Source organism: Armigeres subalbatus, chromosome 3, assembly GCF_024139115.2.
Source record: "Armigeres subalbatus isolate Guangzhou_Male chromosome 3, GZ_Asu_2, whole genome shotgun sequence".
NCBI classification, from domain to species: Eukaryota; Metazoa; Arthropoda; class Insecta; order Diptera; family Culicidae; genus Armigeres; species Armigeres subalbatus.
The window spans coordinates 226,064,735-226,090,244 of record NC_085141.1 but is presented as its reverse complement, the minus strand read 5'-3'; the positions used below and the strand labels follow the sequence as shown (position 1 = coordinate 226,090,244).

General features: G+C 41.0%; 1 protein-coding gene across 1 annotated transcript in view; it reads left to right on the top strand.

Annotated features, from left to right (window-relative positions):
• The window catches only part of LOC134220472 (serine-rich adhesin for platelets), a 488,621-nt gene that overhangs the window by 445,150 nt on the left and 17,961 nt on the right, over nt 1-25,510 (top strand). The window contains exons 6-13 of the mRNA XM_062699526.1: nt 1,837-1,928; nt 2,006-2,277; nt 2,342-2,504; nt 2,592-2,686; nt 14,743-14,877; nt 14,996-15,201; nt 15,702-15,822; nt 15,933-16,184. Coding sequence (XP_062555510.1) covers nt 1,837-1,928; nt 2,006-2,277; nt 2,342-2,504; nt 2,592-2,686; nt 14,743-14,877; nt 14,996-15,201; nt 15,702-15,822; nt 15,933-16,184 — 1,336 coding nt within the window. The remainder of the gene's footprint in view (nt 1-1,836; nt 1,929-2,005; nt 2,278-2,341; nt 2,505-2,591; nt 2,687-14,742; nt 14,878-14,995; nt 15,202-15,701; nt 15,823-15,932; nt 16,185-25,510) is intronic.

Genomic DNA, 25,510 nt, shown 5'->3' with positions numbered 1-25,510 from the left:
ATTTATTTATTAAAACGGATGTGTTGAAATTCGCATAAAAATGTCTAAATGAATCATCGCTCAAATGCACCATGCGTCTCTGTTTGCTTTTCTGCTTACATGCTGCTGAACAAGTTTCAAAATCCCTACCTATCGTTTCCTCTGGGAGGCCCATTTTTGCCTAGAAAATACTCATGGGGACATTCAGATATCGTAATAATTAGGTTTTCAACGCCGTTAAAGCGAGGATCTCCCTTTCCTACTTTGTGACCAAATAATCTCGGAATTTTCTCAATCAAACAACAACCGTCAGAGACCAGTCGATTTTAGATGTCGGGAACTAAAAATGCACCTCATTAGCATCGCGAATATATTTTTTTTTTCTAATTTTATCGTCCAGTGTAAATAAATTATTAGTCACTTCTATATATTATTTAGGGGCCCTCCTTAGCCGAGCGGTAAGACGCGCGGCTACAAAGCAAGACCATGCTGAGGGTGGCTGGGTTCGATTCCCGGTGCCGGTCTAGGCAATTTTCGGATTGGAAATTGTCTCGACTTCCCTGGGCATAAAAAGTATCATCGTGTTAGCCTCATGATATACGAATGCAAAAATGGTAACTTGGCTTAGAAACCTCGCAGTTAATAACTGTGGAAGTGCTTAATGAACACTAAGCTGCGAGGCGGCTCTGTCCCAGTGTGGTGATGTAATGCCAATGAGGAGGAGGAGGGGGGGGGGGATATATTATTTAATGTAAACTTTCCCGAAAAACCCATATGTTTCTAATCTTCGATAAAATCTGAAGAATTGGAAAAAAGTTGCTAAAGAAAGTTAAACTAAAGTATCGATTGAGCAAATTCAAATGACTGACTGTCAAAGTAGCTTTTCTCCTAGTCGCTGGAGGTTTGCTTTCCTCAGCGTTTTATTTTTTACTGCGATCTAATTAATCGCAGGAGTAGACTTTCAATACTCCGTACAATATGAAAAAGTGATGAAATTATGTAGAAGACAAATAAAGAAGATATGTTTAAATGCTTCTTTTTCTTCACCAGCTGTTCATTTCAAATGGAACTTTGCTTTGTTTTTCAATTCAGTGCGTCTTTTGGCATTTGCACAGTATACTGAAGGGGACAGGTCAAATTTCAAATAAAAATACAACTTCCATGTAGCAACTTTTTGATAATTTAGGATTTGGTGGCAGTTTAGGGGTGGCGGAAAAAAATCAAAATTTGCTCAAGACCTCAACTAGCATCGCAACGCACAACAGAGAAATTGCTGCCTCGAAGCTTAGCGATCTTTTTAGTAACTCAAAGGATTATCAACTGTGCTAGATTTGTAGAATTTTCACAGATTAGAGCGAGATTATAACGCATGGTTTGTTTTGTGATAAGTAGCTCGTTGTACTACTGGGCTACGGAAAATAGAACACGATCCTTCAACCAAAAGTTCGGTTTTGAATTAGAGACATCGGCAGCTTATTGTGCGAGAAAGGCGACATTTCTTGTGGCAAACTAGCCCAACATATAATATTCAATAGTTAGTTGAAATAAATTGGCATTACATAAATACAATTGAAAAATAAGTTTTTGAAATCGCCTCTTTCGGTGCTCTATATCTATGCCATGCATCAACATAAAATATCCATTTTATTTGTCTCTTTCAACAGAAACATGAAAATAAAGCTAAGATTTGCATGACTATTTCATTTTTGCAGTGCCTGGATAAACAAACAGATCCTTACCTCAGATGTTCCAATCCACATCTTGTTCTGATCACCGTGACTGAGAAATTAATTTAAATTGTCATCCGTAGTTTGACCTATATTTCCATTCTTCTGCTCTTGATTTCTCCCCCATCAGCGATTCCCTGCGTACTTCCCTCTCACAACGAAGTCTCAGCTTCTCCCAAATCTGTGTGACGGACAATGGCTTCGGCACTTCACAGGAACTCGGTAAGTACGACTGGGCCACATGGATTGAAGACGTAATTTAAGCAAATATTTCATTGCCATGTGCTGTGCATTGCCAGGCGTGCCATACATGGGACCACTCGATGCCTATACCGACATTTCGAGCTTAGCTGGTCGGTCGTTGATCGTTTCCGACAAGGATAGCATAGGACGCCGGCCGGGCAGTCATAACACACTGCAGAAGGCAGCTTCCGTAGGCTATCGGTCAACGTCAAACCGTCTCTTCACGTCCACCTCCACCGATGAAACGTACGACCAAAGCCCGAAAGCATCCTCCGCTTCATCCAACAAACAATCGAAGCAAAAATGGACAATATCGTTCGGATCAAAGGTATGAAGGAGAAATGAGTAGATGCTCTATTAGAAGAAAAAAACTAAAACTTTACTTCTCACAGGGACCACAAAAATCAAAACTATGCGAATTGCTGGACAGCTACAATAAGGGCATTCCGAAACTGACGTCTTCCGCCAGCAATTTCGATAAACCAGAGTATTTAGAAGCTTTAGAAGGCCTTAAAAATTTACCTCAATCTTGGACGGATATTGTCAACTACAATGGTGAGTTAAATACTTTTTTCTTGAATACATCTTTTAAAGTTAAAGGTAAACTAACTGACCATGTCTGCCCCTTACTGTCACTCACAGGAATGAGCGAAACGGAGACGAAAATTCAATCTGCCATTTGGGAATTGGTAACGACGGAAGTTTACTACATCCTGGCCCTGCAGACTGTTACAGATGTAAGTTTGGCCTAATGTTAATCTCATTTGGGTTGTGTCTGGCGGGAGCCGAACAGCAGTGAAAAGCACACCTCTACCATCCATACACTTCCATCGCATCGTAGATTCGTTTGCTCCTCTAACACGAACATATGTAGTTTTCAATTCAATTTCATGGCACGTGCTGACCCGCTACATGCGTCAACAGACGTCTCCATTGGCCCGAATCACAGGGTCATGAAATTGTCGTCTTGTAGCTAATGATGATGGTGAGGGTGTTTATTAGTTCCACAGATTGGTTGACCGAGTGGTTAAATGAGTGTAGAAAAGTTCTAATTATATTACGCACCAATTAGGTTCACTGTGAATCTTTTCTAATCATATTCTGCCACAGTTTGAACGGGGCAATAGTGGACATACGAGTCAACTTAGACTTCCTTTCCTATCTCACGTTTCACGGGTTAATCAATGCTATTGACTACTAGCTTAATCGAGCTTCCGTAAGTGATCTGTGCGTGACCGGATGAAACTTGTGAATGACCAGCGGTTAAGTTCGATTGACAGGAAGTCACCCATGACCAATAAGCGAAATACTCGTATCTTACTTATCATAGCATCAATTTTCTTTCCAAATCCAGACGAACAAGAGCACAATTTATGCGTTATTTTTGCAATGAGAAGCAGCATAAGCTAAATGATTACAAGATTAGTTGCTAACACGCTTATGATTTAGAGCCATTTTGTAACGTTTTGTAGCTGTCGGTTGTTACACACCAAGTTAGCTTATATTATTTTATTTTATACCGTCGGATCTCTATCAAAAACCAATTCATATTTATGAACTTATTTGGTCCGTCGTAATCGCGTTGCGGATTGTATGTCGCACTACGTAAATTACAATGTTTATGAAATAATTAATATTGAGCGTCTTAGGGGAAAATGTAACAAGGTTAAAATACATAAAGTTTAAAGTATTTTGTTTAGTTTATATTCTAAAGCAGCGGTTCTCAACCTGGGGTACATGTACCCCTGATAAAAATGCGTAATGGCAGACGTATTACAATTCCAATGAAAACCCATCGATATAGTTTTGATAATTGTGTATTTTTAATTCAAAAATTTATATTGTACATAATATGCAATGCGATCAATAAATCCCAATTGAATTCTGCCTTCCACAACCAGTACAATGTATATAGGGCTGCGGAACAGTACAATGTATATAGGGCTGCGGAACAGTACAATGTATATAGGGCTGCGGAACGAGCAAAACGTCGAATGAACAAAATAATTTTTTTTCACTAATGCTCGGTTGCTTCGTTGCAAGAGGATTATAAGCATCCTTCTACGCATCTCGGAAGCCTTCTTCCAAGCAGCTTGAAGGCCTTCTTACAAGTGGCTCGGAAGCCTCCTTTCAAGTGATTAGGTTGCCTCCTTTCAAGAGGCTCGTAAGCCTTCTTTCTAGAGGCTCGGAAGCCTCCTTTTAAGAGGCATGGGAACCTCCTTTCAAGTGGCTGAAAAGCCTCTTTCCAAGTAGCTCGGAAGCCTATTTTCAAGAGGATCGGAAGCATCCTTTCAAGAGGCTCAAAATTCCCTTTTAAGAGGCCCAAAATCCTCCTTTCAAGGGGCTCGGAAGCCTGCCTTTCATTAAGCTTAAAAGACTTCTTTGCTAGAGGCTCAGAAGCCTTCTTTTCAAGAGGTTCAGAAGCCTCCTTTCAAGAGGCTCGGAAGCCTCCTTTCAACATCTTTTCAAGAGGCTCGGAAGCCTCCTTTCAATATCTTTTCAAGAGGCTCGGAAGCCTCTTTTGAAGAGGCTCAGAAGCCTACTTTCAAGAGGCTCAGAAGTCTTCTTTCAATAGGCTCAAAAACCTCCTTCCAGGCTCAGAAGCCTTCTTCCAAGAGGCTCGGAAGGCTCCTTTCAAGAGGCTCAAAAGCATCATTTCAAGAGGCTCAAAAGCCTCCTTCTAAGAGGCTCGGAAGCGTCCTTTCAAGAGGCTCGGAAGACTCCTTTCAAGAGGCTCGGAAGCCTTCTTTCAAGAGGCTCGGAAGACTCACAAGAGGCTCGGAAACCTCCTTTCAAGAGGCTCGGAAGCCTATTTTCAAGAGGCTCGGAAGCCTCCTTTCAAGAGGCTCAAAAATCCCTTTCAAGAGACTCAAAAGCATCCTTTCAAGAGGCTCAAAAGCCTCCCTCTAAGAGGCTCTAAAGTGTCCTTTCAAGAGGCTCGGAAGCCTTCTTTCAAGAGACTCGGAAGCCTTACAAGAGGCTTGGAAGCCTCCTTTCAAGAGGCTCAAAATCCTCCTTTTCTAGAGGCTCAAAATCCTCCTTTGAAGAGGCTCGGAAGCCTCCTTTTAACATCCTTTCAAGAGGCTGTTTTCAAGAGGCTCAGAAGCCTACTTTTAAGAGGCTCAGAATTCTCCTTTCAAGAGGCTCAAAAGCCTCCTTCCAAGAGGCTCCTATCAAGAGGCTCGGAAGACTTCTTTCAACATCCTTTTGAGAGACTGGAAAGCCTTCTTCCAAAAGGCTCGGAAGCCTGCTCTCAAAAGGTTCGGAAGCCTTCATTCAAGAGGCTCGGAAGCCTCTTTTCAAGAGGTTTGGAAGTCTCCTTTCAAGATCATTTCAAAAGGCTCAAAAACCTCCTTCCAGGCTCAGAAGCTTCCTTTCAATAGGCTCAATAGCCTCCTTCCAAAAGGCTCGGAAGCCTCCTTTCAATATCTTTTGAAGAGGCTTGGAAGCCTCCTTTCAATATCTTTTCAAGAGGCTCGGAAGCCTCTTTTAAAGAGGCTCAAAAGACTACTTTCAAGAGGCTCAAAAGTCTTCTTTCAATAGGCTCAAAAACCTCCTTTCAGGCTCAGAAGCCTTCTTCTAAGAGGCTCGGAAGGCTCCTTTCAAGAGGCTCGGAAGCCTCATTTCAAGAGGCTCAAAAGCATCCTTTCAAGAGGCTAAAAAGCCTCCTTCTAAGAGGCTCGGAAGCGTCCTTTTAAAAGGCTCGGAAGACTCCTTTCAAGAGGCTCGGAAGCCTTCTTTCAAAAGGCTCGGAAGCCTCTCAAGAGGCTCGGAAACTTCCTTTCAAGAGGCTCGGAAGCCTATTTTCAAGATGCTCGGAAGCATCCTTCAAGAGGCTCAAAAATCCCTTTCAAGAGACTCAAAAGCATCCTTTCAAGAGGCTCAAAAGCATCCCTCTGTGTCCTTTCAAGAGGCTCGGAAGCCTTCTTTCAAGATGCTCGGAAGCCTTACAAGAGGCTTGGAAGCCTTTTTCAAGAGGCTCAAAATCCTCCTTCTCTAGAGACTCAAAATCCTCCTTTGAAGATGCTCGGAAGCCTCCTTTCAATATCTTTTCAAGAGGTTCTTTTCAAGAGGCTCAGAAGCCTACTTTTAAGAGGCTCAGAAATCTCCTTTTAAGAGGCTCAAAAGCCTCCTCCTTTCAACATCCTTTTAAGAGGCTGGGAAGCCTTCTTCCAAAAGGCTCGGAAGCTTTCTTCCAAAAGGCTCGGAAGCCTTCTTTCAAAATGCTCGGACCCTTTTTTCAAGAGGCTCGGAAGCCTCTTTCCAATAGGGAAAGTCACCTTTCAAGATCCTTTCAAGAGGCTCAAAAACCTTCTTCCAGACTCAGAAGCCACCTTTCAATAGGCTTAAAAGCCTCCTTCCAAAAGGTTCGGAAGGCTCCTTTCAAGAGGGTAGGAAGCCACATTTCAAGAGACTTAAAAGCATCCTTTCAAGAGGCTCAAAACTCCTTCTAAGAGGCTGAGAAGCGTCCTTTCAAGAGGCTCGGAAGCCTCTTCCTTTCAAGAGGCTCGGGAGGCTGCTTTCGAGAGGCTCGGAAGCTCTCATTCAAGAGGCTTGGAAGCGTCGTTTTAAGCTGCAAAAGAAGCCTCCTTTTTTAGTGGCTCAAAAACCGCCTTCAAGAGGCTCGGAAGCCTCTCTACAAGAGGCTCAGAAGCCTCTAATGAAGAGGCGCGGAAGTCTACTTCAAAGGGATTCAAAAGCTTAAAGGAGCTTTCCTTCAAAGAGCTCGGTATTATTCTTTCAAAAGGATTGGAAGCCTAATTTCGAGAGGGGGTACCTCAATCAATGCAAAAGTTCCAAGGGGTACCTCTCAAGTAGAAGGTTGAGAACCGCTGTTCTAGAAACTTATTGACGTAGGACTACGTCTTTGTTTTCTATACGGATATGGGGGTACCTACATTTCAGAATTTGGAAAATGCGACCGTCACAAAAAAATGATAGGGTTGAAGACTTAAATGTCGATCATTTCTTAACGTATTCTTATGATTAGATTTAAATCTAGTATGAAGAAAGATCATCTCGGATCAAATCTCTTTTTACTCATCTCAATAATACTTATTATAATCACCATCACAATGCAACAAAACTTAGAATCTGGCAAGAAATATTTCACTGGTAATGAATTTGCTACAGGCACAGTACAGCAGTCGTTTACCTTCTTCCAAATTGATTGGTGGTTCTGACAAGAACCGATTTATTTATTTAATTATTTATTTATTTTTCAATAATTATCACCAATCACTATCAACAACCTTCCAATAGTTTTAATCCATCTACCCACGCCAGCGCACTTTGGGCCGGCTTCATACAATTAGGTGGTCGATAATATATTCATGACTTATTTCGAAGATTAATGGCTAAAATATGTGGAATACATGTCAAGGTAATTATTACTTCCAAGGTCTTCAAACTCCCTGAAATATAGCCCTTTGATCTCCATTATGTGGGCTCTCCTTGGCCGTGCGGTAAGATGCGCGGCTTCAAAGCAAGATCATGCTGAGGGTGGCTGGGTTCTATTTCCGGTGCAGGTGTAGGCAATTTTCGGTTTCCCTGGACATAAAAGCATCATCGTGATAGCCTCATGATATACGAATGCCGAAATGGTAACCTCGCAGCTCACAACTGTTTTATTTATCATCAGACTAAGGCCGGAGTGGCCTGTGCTGCACATAAAAGACTTCTCCATTCAGCTCGGTTCATGGCTGCACTTCGCCAACCACGCAGTCTGCGGAGGGTCCGCAAGTCGTCCTCCACCTGATCGATCCACCTTGCCCGCTGTGCACCTCGCCTTCTTGTTCCCGTCGGATCGTTGTCGAGAACCATTTTCACCGGATTACTGTCCGACATTCTGGCTACGTGCCCGGCCCACCGCAGTCTTCCGATTTTCGCGGTGTGAACGATGGATGGTTCTCCCAACAGCTGATGCAACTCGTGGTTCATTCGCCTCCTCCACGTACCGTCCGCCATCTGCACCCCACCATAGATGGTACGCAACACTTTCCTTTCGAAGACTCCCAGTGCGCGTTGGTCCTCCACGAGCATCGTCCAGGTCTCGTGTCCGTAGAGAACTACCGGTCTTATAAGCGTTTTGTAGATAGTCAGTTTGGTACGGCGGCGAACTCTATTCGATCGGAGCGTCTTGCGGAGTCCAAAGTACGTACGATTTCCAGCCACTATGCGTTTCCGAATTTCTCTGCTGGTATCGTTATCGGCGGTCACCAGTGAGCCCAAGTACACGAATTCTTCAACCACCTCGATTTCGTCACCACCGATACAAACTCGTGGTGGGTGGCTCACATTGACCTCTCTTGAGCCTCTTCCTATCATGTACTTCGTCTTCGACGTGTTGATGACTAGTCCAATCCGTTTAGCTTCGCTTTTCAGTCTGATGTAGGCTTCCTCCATCCTCTCAAAGTTACGTGCCATGATATCAATGTCGTCGGCGAAACCAAATAACTGGACGGACTTCGTGAAAATCGTACCACTCGTGTCAATCCCTGCCCTTCGTATTACTCCCTCTAAAGCGATGTTGAATAGCAGACACGAAAGACCATCACCTTGCCGTAACCCTCTACGGGTTTCGAAGGGACTCGAGAATCCTGAAACTCGAACTACGCACATCACCCGATCCATCGTCGCCTTGATCAACCGTATCAGTTTATCCGGAAATCCGTTTTCGTGCATTAGCTGCCATAGCTGGTCCCGATCGATTGTATCATATGCGGCTTTGAAGTCGATAAATAGATGATGTGTGGGCACGTTGTATTCGCGGCATTTCTGCAATACCTGACGTATGGCGAACACCTGGTCTGTGGTAGAGCGTTCACCCATAAATCCCGCCTGGTACTGCCCCACGAACTCTCTTGCAATTGGTGTTAGTCGACGGCATAAAATTTGGGAGAGTACCTTGTAGGCGGCGTTCAGCAATGTGATTGCGCGGTAGTTGCTACAATCCAGCTTATCGCCCTTTTGTAGATGGGACACACGACACCTTCCATCCACTCCTGCGGCAGAACCTCATCCTCCCAAACCTTGGTAATCACCCAGTGCAGCGCTCTAGCCAGTGCTTCACCACCGTGTTTAAACAGCTCTCCTGGTAGTTGGTCAACTCCAGGGGCTTTGTTGTTTTTCAGCCGACCGATCTCCTCCTGGATTTCCTGGAGATTCGGAGCCGGAAGTCGCATGTCCTGCGCGCGTGCTCCTAGGTTCATTACCATACCGCCACCGTTGTCTGCCATATCGCCATTCAGGTGCTCTTCGTAGTGCTGCCGCCACCTTTGGATCACCTCACGCTCGTTCGTAAGAAGGTTCCCGTTTATGTCCTTACACATCTCGGGCTGTGGCACGTGGCCCTTACGTGAACGGTTCAACTTCTCATAGAACTTTCGTGCGTTATTAGCGCGGTACAGTTCCTCCGTCTCTTCACGGTCTCGATCTTCCTGCTGGCGCTTTTTCCTCCGGAAAATCGAGTTTTGTCTGTTCCGCGCCCGTTTGTATCGTGCCTCGTTCGCCCTCGTGCGGTGTTGCAGCAATCTCGCCCATGCTGCATTCTTCTCCTCAACTAACTGCTCACATTCGCCGTCATACCAGTCGTTTCTCTGATCCGGAGCCACCGTGCCTAGTGCAGCGGTTGCGGTGCTTCCAATGGCGGATCGAATATCTCTCCAGCCATCTTCAAGAGATGCTGCGCCTAGCTGCTCTTCCGTTGGGAGTGCCACTTCCAGCTGCTGCGCGTAGTCTTGGGCTAGTCTACCGTCTTGTAGCCGCCCAATGTTAAGCCGCGGCGGACGACTCCGACGCGTGTTGATCACCGTCGAGAGTTTTGAGCGCAGACATACTGCGACGAGGTAGTGGTCGGATTCAATATTCGCACTGCGGTAAGTGCGTACGTTCGTGATGTCGGAGAAGAATTTACCGTCGATTAGAACGTGGTCGATTTGGTTTTCCGTTACTTGGTTAGGTGATTTCCATGTGGCCTTGTGGATATTCTTACGGGGAAGAAAGTGCTTCGGACTACCATTCCGCGGGAGGCTGCAAAGTTTATGCATCGTTGGCCGTTGTCGTTCGATACGGTATGCAGACTATCCGGTCCGATGACCGGTCTATACATTTCCTCCCTTCCTACCTGAGCGTTCATGTCACCGATGACGATTTTGACGTCCCGCAGTGGGCATCCATCGTATGTCTGCTCCAGCTGCGCATAGAACGCTTCTTTCTCGTCGTCGGATCTCCCTTCGTGTGGGCAGTGCACGTTGATGATGCTATAGTTGAAGAAACGGCCTTTTATCCTCAGCTTGCACATCCTTGCGTTGATTGGCTGCCACCCAATCACGCGTTGGTGCATCTTTCCCAGCACTATGAAGCCGGTTCCCAGCTCGTTGGTGGTGCCACAGCTTTGGTAGAAGGTAGCCGCTCGATGCCCGCTTTTCCACACTTTCTGTCCTGTCCAGCAGATTTCCTGCAGCGCTACGACATCGAAGTTGCGGGGATGTAATTCATCGTAGATTATCCTATCGCAACCTGCAAAGCCTAGCGACTTGCAGTTCCATGTTCCAAGCTTCCAATCGTGATCCTTTATTCGTCGCCTAAGTCGTTGCCGATTGTATCGAGTCGTATTATCTTCTATGTCGTTCGTAATAGTTGTTTTTAAAGGCGGCTTATTGGGCCTGCGCAAACCTCCTGTCTCGTCGGAGGGCCGTCGTGTCAGGGCTGTTTAGCGTCCCACCTAACACCAGGACTTGGGCTTGTGCGCTTTGAGCGGCACACGGTCGCTTTGGCGGAGCCTACTTGCGGATACATGCAGCTTTTTATAGAGGTTTAACAGGGCCCACTGTCAAACCCCACCGCATCCTAGGCAGGCGCCACAACTCGCAGATGGCCTGGGGAGGGATCGTCAAGCCCTTGGACATAGTCCCTGCTGCTCACAACTGTGAAAGTGCTAAATGAACACTAAGCAGCGATGCGGCAATGTCCCAGTGGGGGATGTCTGCTGAGCAGATTCCCCGTCCATTGCTTAGGAAGAAAAAAAAACACCACCATTTGGGCGTTTTGCCACAGGCCCGCTTTTTAAAACATATTTAGGCCGTTACAAATATTAAAATGAAAAAAATTAAAAAAACTCCTCGGATTTGTTAAAGAATGTTTTGAAAATCCTCAAATTTTATTTTGTTGCCCCCTCAAAATATTATTTTTTGGCAAAAAAAATCCGAGGGGGGGAGACAAAATAGATTTTAAATATTTGTATCGGCCTTATTTTAAATGCGTTATAAAGTCATTAGAACCTTAGTTTGGATAGGAGATCATTTTGATTTCTTGTTTATATTGGAGAACACTATGCTATGAAACAAAACTTTCCTATCGAATGCAGATTGTTCTACCAAAATCGATTTGGTGCATATCAGACAGAAAATTATCCGTCCAGGTAAACTCATATAGGGGAGAGACGGTCAATATGCGCCCCCTAAGCAAATCTTCGAATTGAACGAAGATAACAATCGAAAGTATGTACTTCCAATTTGCTAACCACTAATTATCCTTACCATCTATAACACGGAATAAAAAATTGGACAAAAAACCAATTATATTCCGAGAAAACGATTTTATATTGAAGCGATGCATTTTCTTGCAAATTCAAACCATGCGGACCAACGCGCCACCCCGAGGCTAAAACGTAAACAAACAGCAGTGAACTGACAGAAGAATCAAGTATCAATTTAAGAAAAGTCCTATTCTCGTTACCACTGGAATAAAAGTTTATGAATTGTTATTTTTTTTTTGCTAAATTTTCGTGTCACATCATAGGTTCTTGGTCGTCCAAGAAATCCCTGGAATAGTTCTTTAGGTCAACACGCGAAAAGGGACTTGCCCTTTATGATGCACAGAACATAATGTGATCACAGTATGAGTTCTTGGCCATCCAAGAAATCCCTGGAATAGGCGTTTAGGTCTAAATGCGGAACTAAGGATTACTTGGATTGTTTCAAATATGGTACATGCCCTTTGTGATGCATATAATGGAAGTCCAAGAAATCTATGGGATAAGGCCTTTCGATCTACATGTGTAACCAGAAATCAATTGGATTGATTCAAATATGGTACATGCCTTTTGTGATGCATAGAATAGAACGCGTCCCAATCATAGGTTCTTGGTTGCTCAAGAAATTCCTGGAATAAGCCTTTAAATCTACATGCGTAACCAAAGGTTACTTGAATTGTTTCAAATATGGAGCATGCCCTTTGTGATGCATAGAATAGAACGCGTTGCAAGCATAGGTTCTCGATCGTCCAAGAAATTCCTGGAATAAGCCCTTAGGTCTACATGCGATACTATATATCAAATGGATTGTTTCAAAACTGGCACATGCCTTTTATAAAACATAGAATAGAACGCGTTCCCAACTTAGGTTTTTGGTCGACCAATAAATCCCTGGAATAAGGCCTATCGATCTACATGTGTCACCATAGATCAATTGGATTGATTTAAATAGGATACATGCCCTTTGTGATGCATAGAATATAACACGTTCCAAGCATGGGTTCTTGGTCGTCCAAGAAATTCCTGGAATAAGCCCTTAGGTCTTCATGCGTAACCATAGATCAAATGAATTGTTCCAAAACTGGCACATGCCCTTTATGATACATAGACTAGAACGCGTTCCCAGCATAGGTTTTTGATCGACCAAGAAATTCCTGGAATAAGGCCTTTAGATGTACATAAGTAACCATAGAGCAATTGGATTATTTCAAATATGATACATGCCCTGTGTTTATGCACCACAAAGGGCAATTAACTTTTGTTTTGTAGTAGATCTTACGGCTTTGCTCTAGGTATGTCTTGGATAACCGACAACCTATGCCGTAGATACATCATATTCTATAATTAAAAATGAGCATGTACCACATTGAAAATCGATCGATTTATCTTCCGTTACTCGTGTAGACTTGTGTGCCAATCTCAAGGGATTTCTTGGATAATCAAGAACCTCTGCCACTGACTTATTCTATTCTACACATCCAAAAGGGCATGTACCACATTTAAAATAGACCGATAAATCTCAAAGTGACGCGTGTAGATAAAAAGGCCTAACTCCAGAGCTTTCTTGAACCACCCAGAATCTCTAACGATGCCTCATTCTATTCTAACCATCCAAAATGACATGTGCCATAATTAAAACAGTCCAACTGAACTTTAGTTACGCGTGTAGATCTGAGGACCTAACTCCAGGGATTTCTTGGATGACCGAAAACCTCTGCCGTTGACTTATTCTATTCTTCACATCCAAAAGGGCACGTACCACATTTAAAACAGTCCGATTGATCTTTGATTACGCGTGTAGCTCTGAGGACCTAACTCCAGGGATTTCTTGGATGACCGAGAACCTCTCTCGCTGACTTATTCTATTCTACACATCCAAAAGGGCATCACATTTAAAACAGTCCGATACATCTGCGCGTGTAGGTCATAAGGCCCAACTCCAGGAATTTCTTGAATGATCCAGAATCTCTTACGTTGGCTCATTCTATTCTACACATCCAGAAGGACATGCGCCATAATTGAAACAGTCCGAATGATCTTAAGCTACGCTTGTAGATCTTTAGCCCTTACTCCAGGAATTTCTTGGATGAACAAAAATCTATGCTGAAAAAAAACTCTATTCTGAGTAGTCTCCACACAATTTACTTCTCTCTCTTCGCCTCTCTTCTCGCTTTTTTTCTGTATTCTACAATTTAACTCCTTTTACCTTGCACCTCTCACTTCTCGTTTCTCACTTCTCACATCTCATTTATCAATTGTCATATTCCTCTTCATAATTTTTTACTGCTCATATCTCACACAAAGTATCTCGCTTATTACTTCTCACCTTCTACTACTTGCATCTCGCTTTTCATTCATCTCATCTTATTTCGCACTTCTTACTGCTTGCCTATCGCTTCTCACTTCTCTTCCCTTTTCTCGTTTCTCCCATCTCACTCTTCAGTTCTCATATCCCAAATCTCAGCTTACAATTCACAATTGATTATAAAACTATTGAGGGCTTTTCAGTGGAGTTCTTGTTGTTCTCACTTCTCTCTTCTCATCACTTTTCACTTTTATTTTCTCACTTTTCAATTCTTACTTTTTTACTTTTTAATTGATAATTATTTAAAAATAAATTGTTATTGGCACACGCCCTTCTCAAACTATGACATCCATAGTCAAGCACATCAGAAGAGCGCGTTTTATCCTGCATGCAGAGGTTTTAATAAAATGTGCGTTCTTCTATTAAAAATGTAGTAAAGTTAACTTTTTAGTAACTTGGCACAATCTTCACTAATTTGTTTTTCCAGACATGTGCAAAGATTATCGAAAAAAATGTTTTTATCTAGTGCAATGGAACCCTAAATTTTATCAAAAGGTGGAAAAAAAAACAAATTTATTTTTAACAATTTTATTTTAGATGTCTTGACTATTATTATTAATTATATATAAAATCTAAAAATATGTTTGGGCGTCAGCTGCCATCGGTTTTGTAACTTAATTTAGGCTATTAACCCAGAAAATGCAATGATCCGTATTAGCTGACTGGCGCATTTTAAACCTAGTTCCCCTACACACGGTTTCCCATTGTTACTTTGCTATTTATATAATCATATGAAAACAAACATTCCGCACGTTTAATTCACCTGATGTGCAAAAGCTGTGCTCTGACTTCCAATCATTCCCACCTGACCGCCGGACAGCTTCAACCCCCATCGGCTATATTCAATTACATTACTGCAGTCTGGCATGCTTAAAACCATCTTTCTTCAACAGCTATTTTTAGCCTGCCTGGAGGATATTCAATCGCACAACATCCTTACCGATGTTGATCAGAACAAGCTGTTTTCCAACATACGCGATATATGCGAGTCGAACCTGAAATTCTGGACCTCGTACCTGTACCCGATGGTGAGTATCTCTAATCCAATTGAATGCGGTGATTTACCAGCTCAGCGCTGCCGTCACGTTCGCTCAATAACATTTGGGTCTTCTCCTTTCCCACCATCAATCGATCAACCACTGGCAGGTTAAAGACAGCGTGGAAACCAAAGAACCGATGAGCGTTTACAAATTTAGGGACGGTTTTATGGAGTTCCCCGTCATCTTCACCCCCTACACCAAGTACTGTGCGGAGCAGAGCACTTGCCAGTACTACTGCAAGGAGCTGTACCAAAACAACTCGCTCTTCATGTCTTACTGCGCGTGGTGTGAGTCGCAGAAAATGTGCAACCGGTGAGTGGAGATCTAGTTCAGTTTCGATTTCGACACCACCGCCACCACCGCGACAGCAGCTTTATGGCTCAAGCATAGGGATTCCAAACCGTTTTCCGTTACGAGTGAATCAAATTGTTGCTAAATTTGAGTTTTATATTTATGTTTTCAATTCCATAAAAAATAATTTTTCAATTGATAATTTGAATAGTTTAATTACCTACGCAATGTAATTTTCGTGAAAAAAAATTAATAATTTGGAAATACTTGGGAAGTAGGAAATTTAAGAAATCTGCATTTTTTCCAATCAGTAAAAAATGTGAAATAAAAGCAACATTAAACTGAACGGATATTGAAGCTTTGCAAACGGTTCGGGAATCCCTATGCCGAAGCTTGACTTGCTGCTACCATTAATCCATCATACGGCTAATTGATTTTGGGGTTATTTGGGTTGGTCGATTTGTTTGATGTTGATTTTCGCCCTTATCCTCTCTATCCGGTGTATGCGGTGGTCCCACCAGGCTTCGGCTGGCTGACATTCTAGTCAGGCCCATGCAAAGGTTAACGAAGTACGGTTTGCTACTGGCAGCCATCAGGAAGCACATAGCCGACGAGAATGAAGGTGAAGCGATTGACGAGATGGTAAGTGTTTTTATAGTCGACTGCGGCGGAGACGGTCTTTCGATCGCATTACTGAAATTGATTTTTTTTTTTTGCTCTCTTGCCATTCGTAATTTTCAACCCCCGGATAGATCCACTCGGTGGAAGTGTTTGTGGCCGGCGTCAATGCGCATCTAACTACCCGACAGGAGAACGAACGGCTGAAGGGTATCAACGCCCGCATCGAGTCGTACGATGTGGTGGACTCCAACAACGAAAACTTGGACAAAATGGTCAGACAGTACAGCACGATGTTCGATCTGTGTTTGCCCATGCAAGGAACCATCGAGGGACGGAAGCTTTTTCTGGAAGGCGATCTCAAATTTAAGGACAGTTTGAGCAAAGTAAGAATTCGAATGCGTAGTGGGGAAAAAAGTGGGAACAATAGGACCATGTAAGATAAAAAAGGGCTGTTTAAACTTTTCTTGGCTTGTCTGAAGCATATGTGGAGTATGTTATGTGTTAACCACATTGTAGGAAAATTGTTTCATTTTTCGATAGCAAGTGCGCTCACTGCAAACACAATTAGGGGCGAACAGTGCATACCGCAAATTGCCTCACTCATAAAATCATATAGGGTAAAAAGACCTATTATGGAGGGGATAAGCACCGCGTCAAAACAAAATTGATTTCGAAAATTCTTTAAAAATGAACTGCTTATCTTTTCTCACATTGCAGCAAGGATGTTAATGATCATTCAGTAATTTGCGTTCGATCATTTAGTATTTTGTCAATAACACATTCTAGAAGCTGAATTTCAAAATATGTTGTATGGTGGACTTCTAGTGCGAAGGGTTTTCTACAACTTTGCCTAATGGATCGTTATTAGAATTGAACTAATAACAGAGTTAGAGCGCTAGTTGTAGTAACTCAAACTATATGATTGGAATTTTGTTATCATTTAGTCTAAGTTACTGAAACTATAGCTATAACTCCGTTACTAGTGGAATTCAAACAACGAACCATTAGGCAGAGTTGTAGAAAAACCTTCGCACTACAAGTCCACCATACAACATATTTTGAAATTCAGCTTCTAGAATGAGTTATTGACAAACTACTAAATGATCGAACGCAAATATTGAATGATCGTTAACATCCTTGCGATTGCAGTAGTCGAATAGGATGCTCGTTAACACTAGTTTCGTATATATAAACTTATGTTGTTTTGCTTTTACCACAATAAAAACAAACTACCGCAATAATAGGACGTATCATTGCGATATTTTTTTTTTATTTTTTTTAGCACTACCGCAATAATAGGCTCAAAAGGCGCAATTTTTTTTAATGAAAACTGTTGTTTTTTCATCATTTTGGACGGAATTGTGTCAAACAAAATGTATTCTAGTGGTTGATTCGAAAAGTTTTAGCGGATCCACAATTGTTTTGGTGCTATTATATCCAGGATGGACTTTTCAAACACTACCGCAACATTAGGACATACCACAACGATAGGACATTTTACCCTAATCGTTTGAGGGACATTTATGAACGAATAAAACCATCACACTTCATCATTAGTTAAATACTAATAGTTATTCATCATTGAGCTGCTATAGAAAGTTGAGCGCAATCCTTTTATTTTCACTAAAATTCAACGATTTGCGAATTATTCACCTCCACCCGTATTAAGATTGCCGTTCAATCCATTAAGACAAAACAAACAACCATGCGTTCACCATTATTTAACATGCAATTAAAGGCTCCCCCAAACCTAAGAGATTTCATCGCCGCGACGGCGACAACTAGTCGCAGCGATTCTATCGTTGGGTCGCTGCAGGCAATGTTCTATTTACGCTTCCATACCAACGGCGACAGAATCGCTGTCGCCAAGTGATAGAATCGCGTCGCTACTGTCGCGTCGCGTGTGTTTGGTGGAACCTTAAATTATTTTACATTACCATTCGGGCGTAGAAAGTCATAAAAACTTTGTTGTTTTGAATAGGAGCTGATTGTGAAATGTAGCTAGTTGCATCTACACGTTGAAACGGTTCGATATCTTGTTTATATTAATGAAAACATCGAATAGGCTTAAGGGCTTATCATCCCTTTGTAAATGCTTGGTAGGATGAAAATGTCAAATGGCATAATTTGCAACACATATTCCTCAAAGTGATGAGAGGTAGGGAAAGTTGCCTGGTTTTGGGCACCCCTGCTTAACTTACAACCAGTACTGCAATTTCTCATGAATGGCATGGTCCAAAAATCTCAAAAACTATTTGTTCCGTGACAGTGTATGAAAGTGTGCAATATTTATTTTTTTCAACCAGGTGAATTAACCCTTTCAGGCCCAAATTTTTCTAAGCGGTATTACGCAGTAAATTTGATATGTTCCATTTGTTTTCGTGATTAATAATGGAGAACTGACAAAATAAGTTGAAAAATATTTTTTCGAGATGTACTAGATCATCCAAGAGGCCGAAACGTGCAATCTACAGTTACCATGCAAGCTTTTTCGTCACTCTAAGCTTGGATATATATTCAACCATATCCATAACATATTCTTAAAGATCAAGAGACATGGTGAGATGGTTTTGGGATAGCCTGAGTCATCGAAACCGACCTTGAGTTCAGAACTTGTGATCTGCAGCCACGAAGTTAGCTTTTTTCGGCACTGGAAGCTGATACTAAGTGAAACTTTGTGGAAACCGGTTGAGAACCCCTGTAACGGTATTACCATAGGAGCAGTGGTCCTCAACACGGTTTCACTTCAGGGTCGTTTTCCAACTCGATTCTCCCGGATATTTCTTCCTTTATAATTGGTGGCAAGGCGGACTATACAGAACAAAATGGCGGAGAACAAGATTTCTTTTAAACAATTAACGTGAAACAACTACAGTTAGAATTTAGCAGGCCATACAAATTTATTAAAGCTAATTTCAATGGATTGACTCAAAGAAACTTTTAATTTGAATTATCAATTTTTTTTTTTCTTTCGTGAGCTCACCGTTGCGGCCGATGCAGGAATCGTTGGCATGCATACTGGACGACTCCTCCACAGAAACTCGAAACTGCTACAGCTATTCTTCTTCTTCTTAGGGTCTTCTTGGCTTACTCACAGGGAATCACTTCTATTAATTCTCGGCTAGAGAGCGTTCACGTGTCGGTGTGGCCTATGGTGACGGAGGCCAAAGTCCCTGTCCGGGGAGTGGTGCAATTTCGCGCACGTTTTCACATAGTGGCTAATCAAGCGAGCTAGCACCCCATAGAGGCTGCAAAGCGCTCCAGATTTGTCAGATACCATTGATCTTCATTCACACTACTTTCCGGCTAACCACTTCTTACACTGCAGTCTACTGTCCATCACTTGCTCGCTTGATTCCAAAGTACGGTTTTATAATCATCGAGAAACTAGCGCGGTCAGAAGTAACTTTAAAATACTTGGTGCACTTTTCCAACCGTTAGTGGTGATATCACGATGATCCGTACTTTAGATTTAGTTTAACTATAGGTGAAACCTTTTAATGGTATTTTAAACTGTGGATTTTGTTTTTTAACTGTAGGTTCTAATGTTAGATTGTAAGTTTTAATTTTATAAACTTTTGACAGTTCTTTCTTTTTAAAACTTTTGGAACTATCGCGGGTAGTATGTTGACGAACTATCCCGCGTACCGACACTCTAACTTCACTCCTCCGGACTTTAAATTATACAAGAGCTGTACCCTATTGGGGAATCCCTTTTTATATCATCCCCTCCTCCTTAATTTCATGCCAATGACGTGGCAATTTCCAGACTATGATGATGGCGGCCAAGAAGATGATCATGATAGTAGTAGCGATGATGAATACATGAACACTAACAGGAACCTTACACTATAAAATATTTTGGTTGATATCCTATACTAATTTACATGTTTACTCCGACACTGGCTGCATGCTAAGCCTTAACAATTAAAAATACCCTAACACTTGTTTCCGCACAATAATTAATAAAAATTACAAATAAATGAATAAGCAATTGAATAAATAAAATATGGATGAATAAATAAGTAAAGAAATAATCAAATGCACAAAATAAGTAAATAAAGAAAACTATGTGAACAGAAAAATGAATATATAAATAAATAAATAAATAAATTAATAAATAAATAAATAAATTAATAAATAAATAAACTAAAGTCGGAGTAAAAGAAACGAATAAAATAAATAATAAATCTGAAGACATCAACCAAAAGCTACTGAACACAAAATAAATATCACTCAAACACTACAAAAAGTGGAGACAGACATTTATTGAATATTCAGACATTTACAACAACACAAGACATTTATAACAATGTTTTATTTGGGCTAAATCACTAACTGGCCTTCCCACCAAGTATTCTATTGTGACCCGAAAATGAACGGTCACAAAGCATGGACATGTATTCAGCTACATATTCCAGAAGACTAGGAGACATGGTAAGATGGTTTTAGGACATTCTGGGTTATCCAAGCCGCCCTTGAGTTCAGAACTTGCGATCTACAGCCCCCATTTTAGCTTTTTTCATCGCTTCAAACTTAAATATGTATTCAACTATATCCATAATATATTTGATAAGATCAGGAGACATGGTTAGATGGTTTTGGGATATCCTGGGTTATTGAAGCGTGGAAAAATCTTACATTCGGATAAAACCGATTTGAAAAAATGTGGTCAAAATTGACTACTTCCCAAAATGTTGCACAACTTTCCCTACGTTCTTCTTCTTCTTCTTCTTCTTCTTCTTCTTCTTCTTCTTATTGGCATTACATCCCCACACTGGGACAGAGCCGCCTCGCAGCTTAGTGTTCATTAAGCACTTCCACAGTTATTAACTGCGAGGTTTCTAAGCCAGGTTACCATTTTTGCATTCGTATATCATGAGGCTAGCACGATGATACTTTTATGCCCAGGGAAGTCGAGACAATTTCAAATCCGAAAATTGCCTAGACCGGCACCGGGAATCGAACCCAGCCACCCTCAGCATGGTATTGCTTTGTAGCCGCGCGTCTAACCGCACGGCTAAGAAGGGCCCCCTTTTCTTACGTTATACCGTAGAATAATGGGGATGCGTAGAATGCTTAGTTTACCAGAAGGGCGTTTTAATTAATAGGTTATGTGCATTAATCATATGCACAATGCACCTGCATTGTATGACAAGAGGATCTGAAGAAATGTCATTGGAAGGAATGACAAAAAGCCAGTTCCAATAAACCACTTATATCCTTCGCTCAATCGCCTTTAGGGGAAGGGGGGCCAATACGCCCTAGCTAAGCAAACACTGCTTTATTGTCTTATTTGTAACGCTATTCGTAGGTATTTTTACATTATGCATCAGTTAAACAAGATAACTAATTGATGCCATTCAAAAATTGTCAAAAATCTCAATCATGTTGATAATATTCACATTTCAAAAAAGTGGCGATATTCTGTTGCCGGAAAACTCATGAGGCAAAACGTCTTTGAGCTGGCAGCTCCTAGGGAACAAAGTACCACGCGTCGGCGAATCAGCATTCTGGTATGGATAGTGCGTGGAGTCCATTGTAGGTTAGTGCCACTAGGGCGTTTTGCCTCGCCAAAATGTTAGATGTTTCTTCAAAATGTGGAAATTTTCGTTTTTTCCGACCTTCCCATACACTATTTTGAAACTTTTTTCGTCTAACCTACATAATTTTAGATCTAGTTTTGTTACGGACATCTTAATGACGGTAAATATGAGGGAAACCACAAAAGGCGTTTTGCCTCGGGGGGGGGGGGGGGGGGTTTTGGGGCCTCTTCCCCTATGCGTTTCATGAATGGAACTTTTGAAGAAAATTAATTCAGCTCGGTTAACTTTCGTATTATTTGAATATGCAAGCAAACGGTAATTAAGCCTTACCCTCCATCATGCAGTAGGGTAATATGCGGTGCATCGCGCCTACTCAGCATGTAGTACACGCAAAAAAAGCGTTCCCGAATTCGTGAACCAGCAAAAATACACCGTGATTTAATTCATGGATTCGGGAACACCAGTCACGTTTTCCAGGGGGCCCTCCTTAGAATGCAAAAATGGTAACCTGGCTTAGAAACCTCGCAGTTAATAACTGTGGAAGTGCTTAATGAACACTAAGCTGCGAGGCGGCTCTGTCTCAGTGTGGGGATGTAATGCCAATAAGAAGAAGAAGAAGTCACGTTTTCCAGAACGTTCCAAAAAACGTGACTGTATTCCCGAATCCATGACTGTTGTTCCCGAAAAAATACACCGTGAACTCGTTAGTTCACAAATTCATGAACGCTTTTTTTGCGTGTATGGAGCAAATGTTAATAGACAATCCCACAATTGGGTACTTAGCTGGTTGTGCAGCCTGGGCACTGTTGACCTTCTGACATCAGCTAGAGTGGACCAGTTCCAGAGCAGTTTTATTAGCTGTAACAGGAGATATATCCCTTATGCTTCTTCGTTGTGGAAAGTGATCGATAGTTTTTGTTTGACTATTATCGGCTCTTTCAGTCTTATAAAGCAGCAAAAACGTTATTTCATCTATTTTCCGACGTTTCGGTGTATATTTCACCTTCTTCAGGAATTTGAAGGCTACACTGAAAGAAGCGGCATGGTAATATCTACCGAATCGAGGGTAAAATTAAAAACATTTTACCACTTGATTTGTGCAGACTACATATTATACTTAAATCGACCATGACTGCGGTTGATTTTACTATGGAGTCTTTTTGACACTTCTTATCGAATTGTACTATATTTTCAGTTGAAACTACTATGTGCAGCAGTAACCCTAGCAGCACACATGTTCCACGTAGGTTACTGCAACTCATATGTGACCAGATTTGGTCACAATCAAGTTGCTGCAACCATTTTTGACTCACTTGTGCTGCTCGGGTAAACATTGCAGTTGTTTTTACCATGCCCATTTGCGATCCATAGTAGTATTGAAAATTTATATTGTTATTCATATTATGGTAAATAAATAATATGGGTTTTCAATTATTGCATATTAAATTTATTGGAATTTATTATTGAAGAAACGAATTACATGGAGCATTTGCGCACTGGAAATATATTGATGGTTAACATAAAAATCCCTGGTCGTCATATACCGCCAGTTCTTCGTTGTTTTCGGTAGCATCAGCATACGTATACGTATACTTGATGATCGCTTTCTTGAAGCTGATAATACTGCAGAACCTTGGCGAATATACTGAACCAGTGTTAATCGATGCGAACCACCCTCGAGATGGCAAATAATCTGAAGCTGACATGGATGCCAACTTAGAGCGAAGCGATAGTCTGTAAAGAAAAAAATGCGAGAATTAATGTGTATCTTTAACACCCACGAATTCTTTACCATTGTCTAAAATAATGAATACTTACCATCATGATCAGAGTATTCGATTGAGCAGATTAATGTTAAATTAACTTTATCGAAATTGATTTGCCACCCGCTGTATCCTTGATGTTGGCCTGAAAATGTTGTTTACTTTGTAAATTTTCTTCACCACACATTGTTGTTATTTGGACCATGCGTGTGGTAAAATTTACAACAGTATGTTGTTATTATAAATATGAATTCGTTTAAATCAACAACAAACTGGAATAGTGATTTTAAGCGCTGCTCCATAGTTAATATTACTACAAAATTATTCTCAGTGTACGTTTTGTTGTGTATGTGTGTGTCCTGTTTTTTATAGTTTTTGGAAAATATGCATTTTTTAGTGTTGGTCAAATTAGACACTAAGGTGACCAAAACCGGTACACCCTATATGGAATTTTTCACATTAGGGGTCGTTCAAGAATTATGTCACAAGTTATAGGGGGAGGGGGTCTAAGATTTTGTGACAGTACATGTACTAGGTAACCATAAAAGCGTGACAGAGGGGGGAGGGGGGTCTTTAAATCCCAAAAATTAGTGGACGTCATACTTGAATCACCCCTTACAAATATTTTTATCGCACAAATTTTAAATTTGTAAAAATGATGCCTTTAGCAAAGTTCGTCTATTGAGAATGGACTGTCTTGTAACGAAAAAAAGAGGAATACAGGCATACCTCGATTGTACGTACATTTGACCTCGATAGTACGTACAAAAAAAAATTATTTTTTTTCGTTCAATTTTCTGTACGATTTTAGTAAAACTTTGAATATGCTTTGATCATGACACATGCGGGGGTCCTTCATATGTTACGTTATAATTTCACAACTGATTTAAACACCATCGTGAGCTTATAACGAATTTAGTAAGGTACACTGGGGGAAGTGGAAAAGGAAAAATCGATAGTGCATGTTTGAATTAGTGTAAAACCAGTTTAAATGATCTAAATGCATTCAATCAAAATGGGCTATCAAAAACAGTCAATTTTGCACCAACTGTGTGGTAATTCATACCATTTTGGTTGCTTGAAATTTTTTGGAAAAATATTTAGATATTAGGAGTTGTTTTTCCACTTAACCCATTGGGTTGGGGTAAGTGGAAAACCCATGTTGTGATGAGTAATTATATATAACTAAAATCAAAACAGTATTTGCTCTGAGTATCTTTTGTTGAATGATTTCATTGGCTTAACGGAATGGTTTCCAAGGAATTCTTGCAAGCTAGTGGAGGGCTGGTTTTGCCTTCTCGAACATTAAGTGTACGTAAAATCCATAGGTTCACCCCAAAGATGAACTTTTTATAGGAAAAATGGGGCTTACAGGGTTATAAACTAATCAACTTAGTTTAACGAATTGAGGTGATGTCTGTGTGTGCGCAAAGCACGTGCAAAATTATCTCCTATTTTTAAGCACTTGTCCTTAACCAATTTGATCGCGCAAAAAATTGCACTCAATGGCAAAACTTGCTATAAATATAAATGAATGTGAATTATGGAATATATTTACCTATCAGTGCTATTTTTATCTTTCTTATACATTTTTTAAATATGTAAAACACGTGAAAGGCATCAATACCGATAGGTGGATTAATCGGGTGTTTTCTTACTTATATTAGTCCAATCACCATTGAAATCACAATGATAACTGTAACCGTTCGGTTCCAATTGTATCTTGCTGGCTCCACCGCAAGTCCAAAATTCATATCCCACCCTAATGAAACAAACTGACAGCATCAGAAATTGAGTGCCGCTTTCGCGTGTCGTCTGACAAGTGAAACACTCATGGCTCCTCTCTCATTCATTCCTTTCGTGACAACACTCATTTACAATGGTGTGAATGTTCTGTCAAAACAATCGCTTGTCAGAATGATGTCAAGCTCGACACATAGATTACGCCAGTGTAGCGCACGGATTTACATGCAAGGTAAGGAGCAAAATGATGAATGTAAATTTTAATGTTTATTATTAAAATTGCAATCCGTCCTTACAAATCTAGAGTATAAATACTCAGCCATTGCTAGAAAAGCTTCTTTCCTGTTTCTACCAGTGGACGATCTAGAAGTGCGCGTCGTGACTAGAATTTAAAAAGTACTAAAGTTGTTGAATTTAAAGAGTGTTTAAAACTTATTAATTATTGTGTAGTTTCTTTTCATAAAAACTTAGGTAGCGATGTTTAAAACTAGGCAATAGTACAGAAGAAGTTTGAGAATAACAAGAACAAAATAGTACGGTTGGTGCAAGATCACAATTTGTTAAAATTATTGTTACAATCTACTTTTATTGTTGTATAGTTTGCTCGAAATTGAATCGGAACTGTTTAATCCTGTATAAGTTTCTGTAAATTGGGAA